General features: G+C 36.5%; 1 protein-coding gene across 1 annotated transcript; it reads right to left on the bottom strand.

Annotated features, from left to right (window-relative positions):
* Nucleotides 1-348: 348 nt before the first annotated feature.
* On the bottom strand, nt 349-10032 carry LOC127411656 (legumain-like). Its single transcript, XM_051647370.1, has 14 exons — nt 9937-10032; nt 8804-8962; nt 8309-8406; nt 7456-7537; nt 7283-7365; nt 6929-7004; nt 5724-5786; nt 5172-5238; nt 4972-5090; nt 4673-4762; nt 3489-3695; nt 2370-2540; nt 1770-1837; nt 349-1532 (listed from the first exon to the last, which is right to left on the bottom strand). Exons 2-14 carry the CDS (start codon nt 8948-8950, stop codon nt 1490-1492), a joined length of 1314 nt encoding a protein of 437 aa, XP_051503330.1. The 5' UTR covers nt 8951-8962; nt 9937-10032; the 3' UTR covers nt 349-1489.
* Between the last annotated feature and the right edge of the window lie 270 nt (nt 10033-10302).

The following is a 10302-nucleotide window of genomic DNA, read 5'->3' as shown; positions in this document are numbered from 1 at the left end:
AAAAAAAAACTGTAAACATTAAATTACAATTTAAACAACTTTACAGCTCAAATTATACATGAGTTTTTACAGAAGAATTAATGCAGATTATTTTATAAGATTATAAGCTTCATATCTCTGTCTTTAAACCCTCCAAAAATTGGCCCCATTCACTTCCATTGTAAGTGTCACACTGAAACCCAGATTTTTGCTATTTTTAAAGGAGGGGCAAGTCAAAATACATTTTGTGGTAATCAACATTATGCCACAAATGCTGTTGATTGAGCTTAACTTGTATTCTACCCAGAATATTCCTTTAATTTGTCCACAGAATAAAAATATAACTTGGACTGAAATGAAGATAATGCATTTGCAAATTCAATTCAATTTTATTATTTCTTTTATAATCAAGTACAACTCAGTACTTAACAGATTACACATTGACAGGAAGACTGTTTCCAGTTGAATGTATTGTTTCACAGAACTTTTTAGCCCACGTCCCCAGTGCAATCTCACTTTCCCTACAGAGCTGTAAATCCAGCAAACACTCACACATTACACTCCCTTTAAATCAAAGCATCAAGTCCTCAATTTTCTCTAAATAAAGAGCACTTGACATAACCCAGCCTGACAGACCGGCCATTGCGCAGAACAAACCTGCTTATTCAGTGCCCAACCTGCAGCTGTTTTTGAAAGGTGATCTCAGTTATTTAAGACTTTTCTTGTTCAGTATGACCACAGGCTTCAGGTAGACAGATTAGGTTGTATTATTAGTTTGATGTGTACATATTTAGTCAATAAATCAAAGTTTTTGTTTTGTTTTTATTAATGCAGTGAAATTGGGCATTGCCATTGCTTAGCTAAACAGCAGATAAACACAGTAAAAAAAAAAAAAATTAAAAAAAAAAATTAAAATTACATTTAGGACAGCACCACATCAAAAACGTGCAGCAAAATTTGAGCTAGTGTTTTTTTTAAATGAAATTTACTTTACTCTATTAACAGCATTTATTCTCCATTACGAAGAATCAAACCTCATTCATTGACAGAACATTGAAGTTCTTTGGTTTCCAAACTCTCCAAAAATCTTTATTAATGATTGTGACAGAAACTGATGTGCAAAACAATATGCCATGCAAATTTCTGTCATGCCATTCTGAAGATTTACTGCCCAGCCAAAATTCTGTTTGTCTCTTGATGATCGGGCATTTCAAAATAATCCAAAAACAATATAAAACAAAATGTTAACAACCTAACTAGTTTGTCAGGAGTCACTGGGCAGCATCTTAAAGCAGGCTTCTTTCTTTAAAACAAAAATAAACAACAGTAAAACATTCACACAAAATTTAAAAAACTGTGATTCCTCATAAAAAACACATTTCCAAAAAGATCAAAACAAAGTCTAGCATGACACTGCAGTGTTATACAGATTCCTCCCACAGTCAGATTCTTTTGTGCAAAGTAGTTCATCCACAGTAAAAGTCCCTCAGTGGCTCATGTTCACATGTTTCTAATTTCTGAAGTAACACACATGGTCCATTGCCGCTGTGATTCTGTGAGAATGGATGGATATTACAGGGTTGATTTCAATAACACAAAAAATAAATCTGATTTGCCCTTTTATTCACACCCCACAAAATAACTATTACCAGCAACTGCACACAGGGGGCGACATTTTATAATAGAAATACACGTCACAAGAGCTTAATTCCTTAATTGTAACAAATGTTTAAAGCTCAGCATTTAGACGTAAGAGAAAAGAGATGAAAAAGACAAGCAGGATTTTTTACCTGTGGGCCTGGTATCCTCCCTCACACAGGTTGACTAAAGCATACAGGTGTCTTAGAGCATACTCATACTGCAACAGAGAGAACACACGCACGCACGCACGCATTAGATTTTCATACATTTCCTGCAAGAAGAGCTTGCCCATGCGAAACATGCCGATACTAGGATGTTATATGGGGGTTGTCAGGGCATTGCTATGTGGTTGCTATGGTGTTCTCAGTGGTTTTAACCCCACCACCAAGTTTTTAATATGATATTCTAATCCTTAGCTATGGCTCAGGTGGTGGTTCGTTCCTATATTGTAAGTCTATGGTATTTTTGTCATCCGTTTTATTGAATGCCAGGCAAAAAAGTCTGATCGCTTACAAAAGTAACTGCACACCTCTCCTCAACAAGCCGCAAAATTTAATGTCTGTAGCACAAACGATGCAGAACAAGTTACATGTCAAGTTTAATACTTAGGGTTATGGGTTTAGAATTTTGAGCAATAGTAATAGTGAGGTTTGCCCTAGTTGTGCATGCTTATTTTATGGTGTATACAGTCTCTTTCCTAAATCATGAAGATTAAACAGGAAACAGAACCCCTGTTTGACTGGTCATACCTCCTGCTGGTGCCAGTTGAAGCAGTGTTGCTTGTAGTGGTTGACAGCAGTTTTATAACAGTCATACTGTGTCAGATCTTCACGTCCCTCCAGATAATCTTTCACTTCTTCTTTTTCCTGCACCACATGCTCCACAATCTTACGCATAGTGTTAGCAAGCAGCTCCCGCACCTACACACACACACACACACACACACACACATCATCAACATATGATTGTAAACAATACTAGGACACTGTATGCATGAATCAACATGAAATAAAAATTATCCCATGTACTTTCTTAATGCACGTTCCTGGTCATGCATGCACCAGTGCGTTATAAAAAAAAAAAAAAAAAGGTCTTCATAATCTTTTATCAAAATGTAACAACTAGCTCCACCAACATCAAAATTCCCTCTTACTTACAAAACCCCTCTCCTCAATCACCTAGCTCTATTCTGGTTGGAAATGCCCACTTTTCATGATCAAATCAATTTCCAGCAGATGAAATGAAGTCCCACTCTCCATTTTGTTCTCATCAAGTATACGGTTTCACTCGGAAATACATAAAATGGGCTGTGAATAGCGTTTTAGGTTGACTTATATAAAGTATTTACACAATTACAAGACTGCAAATCAAATTTTCTTGCTGAAGTAATATAACAATTTATCCTATTGCATGGTCTGATACAGAGCCACTTGATTGGGTCACTGTGAAAATAAAATAAATGTATACAGCTCTGTAGGTCCATACAGTGCAAGTGAATGGTGACCAGAGCTATCAAGCTCCAAAAAAAAAAAAGATCACATAATGGAAGCATAAAAGTATATTAACATATTTTAAACCACTGGAGTCGTATGGATTACTTTTATGCTGCTTTTATGCTATTTCTGAAGCTTGAAATGTCTGGTCACCATTCACTTGCATTGTATGGACCTTCAGAGCCGAGATATTCTATAACAAAATTGTGTTCAGCAGAAGAAACAGTCATATACATCTGGGGTGGCATGAGGGTGAGCAAATTATGACAATTTTTCTTTTTGGGTGATCTATCCATTTAATTCTGGTCAGAGAGAGGGTGAAAATGGTGATTTCATGATATGAGCCCTTTAAACAGACTGGTAAATGCCTCAAACCAGCATATGTGCATTGATCTTCTGCAGGTGCTGGTGAGCAGCATAGATGTCATTGGTCTTCATGAGTTTTCTCTTCATGATTGCAAGAGGCACATCAGGGCTTCTCATAAGGTCATGTTCAGTAACCACAGGCAAAGACACAGGCTCAGCTGCCTCAAGACCTTTTGAGTTACCCTGGAATGCAATCACCCTCATGTGGGACAGCGTCTGAAATATGAACAAACACAAAATTATTTTATATGGCAGGCAATGCAGACAATCCACATAACAGCATTTATGCTTTTGCCTTTGGCAGACAATTTCTCACCAAAGAGACAAAATATACATCATTGTAATGGAAACTCCTCACAGCAATGCATATAAATTAAGCCTTTAATTATGTTGCAATAGAACTAAAACATATCCAGGATTCCGCAGTACAAATTCTCACATAGTTACAGCTACAGTTTAGGCTCTCTAAAAATGAATAAAGACCATGAGGACATTTGAAGTAAATGTGATAAATTTTAATTTATTTTGAAATTAATAAATAATAATTAAATAAATGATAAAATAATTATAAATATATTTAATAATTAACTGTCATACCTGCCAACAGCTGGGAATTGAGAAAATGTAACTGTAGTTTGCATTATTTTTATTAAAATATCTATTTGGTCCTGACAATGTAATCATTTAGTCATTTTTCATTGCATCTTTATTACAAACAGTGGATGCCATTGTGTCTCTCATAGCATCATTGGTGAGATGATCAAGCCTCTGTAAAACTGCACCTGTCAAACAATTGGAATTGGATTGGACTCCAACAAGATTTTGTTCCTCATATTTTCACTTTGGTGGCTTTAATGCAAGGAATATTTCACGTCTGTAATCACATGGAGTTTTTTTTTTTTTTTTGGAGGCGGGGGGGGGACTTCCTAGATTTTCCACTGAGCTAAGTCACAACAGGTCACTGATGTTTTCTTTATTATATGTGACGCACACATCACTTACGTGAGCAATGGTCAGATTATCATTCCAATGCTTTGACTTCAAAAATATATTATGTTCCTGTTCACAGTATTGTGACTGGCCAAAGCAATTTCTTACTTGCATTTGGCACTTGGTGTATGTTAACTTTAGACCTTGCTTTTCATTCTTTACTGAATGTCCTTCACCTGTCAGACACTGTCTGTGTGTATTACCTTGTTTCCATACTGCATCACATGACTGGTGTTGGTTTTGGCCTTTACAATCTTGAACTGTTTGGCCAAAGTCTCTTTGCTCAGATCCTCCTATAGAAACAAACACACAACACCATATTAAAAAAAGTATGCGAGACACCAGCTCCTTTCATGACTGTTTTCAGGATACCTTCCTCTGAAGGTGATCAGACTGTTCATACTGAATAAATGATCCTCTCTTCTGTTTTTCTTGATAAATGTGTGAGTGTGTATGTTTGTAAACAAGGTACAAGTTCACTGTCAAATTTATGTATTCTAACCACATCCGAGTCCTCCATCCAGTTGACACTGTACCAGTCTCCCAGGTAGGTGTCTCTGGCCTCATCATAGTAACAGGCATATGAGGACTCATCAGAGTTGGCAGCAGTTGTGGCATAGACTAAGAAACAGAGAAAGCATTCATTATTTGTAGTGTATGATTTACACACAGTGTGTGTGTGATGATGTCAGAGAAACTTACCGTCAATGTCAACAGGCAGAGGTTTCATCATGGAGCCAGATTCGCAGGCTTCGATATAAAACACCATCTAAATGTGTGAGCGAGAAAAAGATTTATGAAAAAATTGGATTATAAAATTATATGGATTAGGGTTCTTATGGATTGTAGCTTTATAGTACAACCAAAATGATGAATAGCCATTTAAGAAATAGTTCACACAATATAATTTGAGAGCTCTGACAGAAGTGAAGATTATCAATGAATAATAGCTTAAAATTTGGTCTGTAATTCACACAAAGCTATGGCTAAAGCGAATGGCTTCAAAAGACTTGGAGACTACTTCATAATCCTTTTATGGTGTTTTTTTGTTGTTGTCCTTTTTATGGACTAGCAGCATAAGTCACCATCCACTTTCGTTGTATGGAAAAGAACAGTTCATTTTGCATTCCACAGAAGAAATAAAATTATATAGGGATGAAACATCATGAGGGTGAGTAAATGATGAATTTCATCAAGTCCATTTTTTGGGGGGTTAACTATTCCCAAAAATAACACAAGTAGTAACACAGTCACCTTCTTGTATTTATTGTTTGTATGCATGTACTTGATGGTGTTCATCAGGTCATCTACAAGAAGCTGAAAAAGAGAAACCGATACAAATTTACGTCAAGTTTCTTTAGAGACGACAGCAAGCAAAGTTAATTTTACAAAATTCCCCATCAACTCATCATCACATGTCATTTATAGAGAAGTGAAGCAATAACTCTCCCCAACCCCACTGGTCACCTTTCTGGAAAAGTTGTTGATGTAGCACCATTAAACTTATGAGTTAAATGTGTTACTCATTACATTCTTTCATGTCAGCTGACTAACTGCTGTCAGTACTGATTCAAAAAAAATAAAATTTTTTACTTTTTTTTTTTTTAAAGACACAAAATTAAAACTCTCTCGTGAGTAAGATAAACAGTACTACTGGGTTTGGAAAAAAGTTTATTTAGGATGCTTCAAATTTTGTATCTACTGTAGGGTCCAAAAGTCTGAGGCCACACTGAAAATCTGTGATTGTTTTGTTTTTTTCTTTTATTAAAACCTGGAAATTATTTGTTTTAGTTTTAAATGTTTCAAAATTGTGGAAAAAAAAATAAAATAAAAACTCTTCAAAATTGTAAAACTTTTAATAACTTATTTAAACCTGGAAATTAAACCCTTTGTTTTAAATGTTTCAAAATTGTAAAACTTTTTTTAATTATTATTTATTTAAACCTGGAATTTAAAGTTCTTCATCCCCCCCCCCCCCCCATTGTAAGACTTGCACTAATTAAATAAATAAAAATAAAATAATTAAGATTATGCATTATTTCTAATCTAGTCCAGTAAACAAATTTGTGACACTGGTCAGGTTAATTCCTTTGTATAAAACATCAGATTTTCTTGCTTCCATTAAAACATACAAGATGCTCTTTGGAGCATTCTTAAGTCATGCTGGGCCATCAGGTTTTGTGCAGTATATGTGCAGCTTGTTATTAAAGCAAAAGGGGGCAATTCTGAAATTCATGTAAACCTTTCAACTCAACTTTTCACTCCAAATTGATAACATTTGTAATGTAAATTGTTGTATTTAAATATAAAAATCCAAACGACAAACATTTTCACTGGTGATCTTAGAAATTTGGAACCCATTGTACATTAATTATAAAAACAGAAGTGTGTAGTGTTCAAGAAGAGCTCAAAAGGATCTGACACAGCTAAAATGACCAAAGGAAGTTGACAGTGCTTACGTCATCGTTAGGGAAGGCCAGCAGACCTGGGGCACCGTGATCAGTGAAATACACAAACACATGATCATTTGGACCACTGCCAGGAGGAAGAACCACAGAGAAAAATACTGAGACAGGTCAGTAAATCACAAGACCTGTTTTACTGCATATCTGACTCAGCAACCACAAACACAGATAGAGACAAACAGACAGAGACTTTACAGTAACTGGGGATAATAAATAAGGAAGATACAAAAAAATCCCTAAAAGCTAAATTACATTCCAACTTAAAGGTTTTAACTGCCTCTCTTACAGAAACACCAAAACACACATGCTCACGACCCCTGACCCCCCTCTGTTGTTATGGTAACTTGCCTTTTCAGCACTTTTCCAGATCCTCCCTTTACACCAGCAGCATCACCTTTCAACACCGCCAGGAAATTCTGAGGAGTCACATCCTGTATGACAAACATGCAGTATTAATGAATGGATGGCAAATATATGTTGTTTACCAGCTCAAATCTCAGATTCAGAAATAAATGACTCACACCACCGGTGTAGTCCTTCAGCACTCCTTTGTAAACATCAGTTCCATTAGGTCGATTTATGATCACTCCTGGAGTTGGGTTACTGGACAACACATACACAAAGTTATATTAACATCTGTACTGAAAGTCTGTTTGAGCAAAAGGTGACAAATGTACACTTAAAATCACAAACACTTTACTGCAGTGGGCTAATCCGCAAAAAAAAAAAAAAAAAAAATGTGTTAGATCATACAGAACACCTGACCTACATATACAATCATAAAGACGCCACTAAAACAATACATGTCACAGTTGTGCAACATAGTGAAAATTTCAAATAAGGCTAAAATCTGACCTCTTTCCCAAATTGTATAAATATGCACACACTGTTTTGTCTTTATACGAAATTAAATAATGTCACAATGCCACTTTTTATAGCCACAACAGAAAGAAACTGATGTTACAATTCCTGCATCCTTCCTTTTGGAGCACTTACAGCTTCTGCTGGTTAAATAAGATACTTGTGACTTCTGAAAAGGAACAGTCTCTAAGCTGTGTGTGTGTGTGGTAAAGCTGAACATTTAGTTTATTTACATGTGTGCTCTTGGAAGATACAGCTTCAAATTGACTTAGAAGAAGGAGCTCATATTGATGTTACTCAGCAGTTTATCATCTGAAACAGTTTACAGTACATTCTCTACAACGTGGTGTAATGTAGGTTAAATGCTTTGCCAAAGGGCACAATAGTGATAAAACAACACAGCAACCAGGTCATGGATCACCTCTTGTGAGACTCAAAACAAGGAATTTTGGGTGATCAGGCCAGATCTTAAACCACTTAATTTTAACCAGATTGATTAAGAATCACACTCACTTAGGATCTTTAGCGAGATCATCATACATCATCACCACAATCTGCTCGTCAGGGATGCCGTTCTTGTGGACAATCTGATACGCATGGCAGACGTCGGCCTATATACACACAGGAAAACTCCATGTTAAGCAAATGTTAAAGGGATAGTTCACCCTAAAATGAAAATTCTGCATTCATTTACTCACCCTCATGTTGTTCCAAACCCGTATTATCTTTTTTTACCCGTGGAACACAAAAGCAAATATTAGGCAGAATAACAGCCTCAGTCACCATTCACTTTCATTGCATCTTTTTCCATACAATGGTGACTGAGGATGTCAGTCCCTAAAACTCTGCTCATTTGTGTTCCACAGAAGACAGTCATACAGGTCTGCAAAAATAGGAGGGTGACTAAATGACAGAATTGTAATTTTTTTTCCATAAAGACAACTAATAGATAATCAGTCTGGAAAGCCCATCAACTTCCTCTTCCTCGAAGACCAGCTTTCCTCTCACCTGGTGTCTGTAGTTGTACCAGCCATTGGATCCGGCCACTATGACAACCCAGTTTTTCCCATTTTCTGGCTGTTCGGTGGGAAAACTGCTCACTACCAGCCCCAGGCTCAGGGCAAGGCCTAAAACTGCTACTGTCTGCGGGGTCATCTCTGCAGTCTACTGTACCAGTGAATGGAGAAGGAAAATAATTCAAAAACCATGCATGCTCTTCAAATTTTCATCAGAAAAATATCATGCATGCTTTCAAACTTCCTTGATATGGCAAAATTATCTGCATGTCTAGTGTGACAAAGAGCACAAAACATACTGGCACACAAATACACCATTTGTTGATATAAGGGGAGTATAACTCCCTTCCAAATATTTTTGTAATTATAAGGAAATACTGCTGTCTGGAATAACATAACATAACCAAACACTCAATGCTATACAAATACACTGACAACCACCTATATTGTCTTATTAATATGCTACTTTTGCATATATCTGCTTCAATGGTCTGACAATATTTCTTTATAATCATGCCAATAAATCTGTGTTGGCATTTGACTGGTGCACGCACGCGCACGCACACACACAGAGTGCATTATCGTAATGTCAACAGATGTCCTAAATAGAGTGTGTACAGTAAGACAGAGATAAATTAAAGTGCTAAAAGTTAAACCATGGAAGATGTTATTTAGTGTATGCCACCTAAAAGTTCCCACAGTAGTAAATATGTACTCCTGTGCAGTAATTCACACTATTGTAAAAACAGTTTCTGCTAAAACACCATAGTTACTATAGTTTGTTGTTAACAGGAGTTACGATATGAGACATGCCATTTTATTTAATTTATTCTGTGATGACCAATATCAAATGACTACATCTTTATTTTAATAACTAGTGTTCGAAACTAGGCATTTTGGCGAAAACTATGTTTACCATGGTACATTTTTGTTAAGGCAGTGAGTCCCATGATCACGAGGATATCAGGGCTACAATAACAACAGCAGGCCATTGTAGTATTTAGCTTTACCCCGACTAGATTAATAGTTGTTTTACCGTCTATTGATGTATTATACAAATACACAACGAACAATTTTCAACGATTTATCATAAAACAAAGATACCAGTAGTTTATTTGCGCTTACCTGTTGTTGTATGCGCTCCCCGAGCTGCCTGCGCTGGAGCGACGCGACGATTTATTACAAACTGTGCGATGCGGACGGATGCGTAGCAGCCAATCAGGTCAAAGCGACTCACAGCGCCCTCCTATCAGCGCTAGCCCTTTTCCGGATGGGCGGAGCCTGACTGGCCTTATGACTAGTCGGTCATGTGCCATGTTTCAGAATCAGAATCAGCTTTATTGACAAGTATGCTTACACATACAAGGAATTTGTCTTGGTGACAGTTTCGACAGAAAACAAAAAGCAGAGGAAGCGTTCAATGAATATGAAATTACAAAGCTGCGTTTGTGGTGGTCTGTCACTAATGTGACAATGAAAGTGACTTATTGT

Source organism: Myxocyprinus asiaticus, chromosome 21 (genome assembly GCF_019703515.2).
Source record: "Myxocyprinus asiaticus isolate MX2 ecotype Aquarium Trade chromosome 21, UBuf_Myxa_2, whole genome shotgun sequence".
NCBI lineage: Eukaryota > Metazoa > Chordata > Actinopteri > Cypriniformes > Catostomidae > Myxocyprinus > Myxocyprinus asiaticus.
This window is presented reverse-complemented; position numbering and strand designations above follow the sequence as displayed.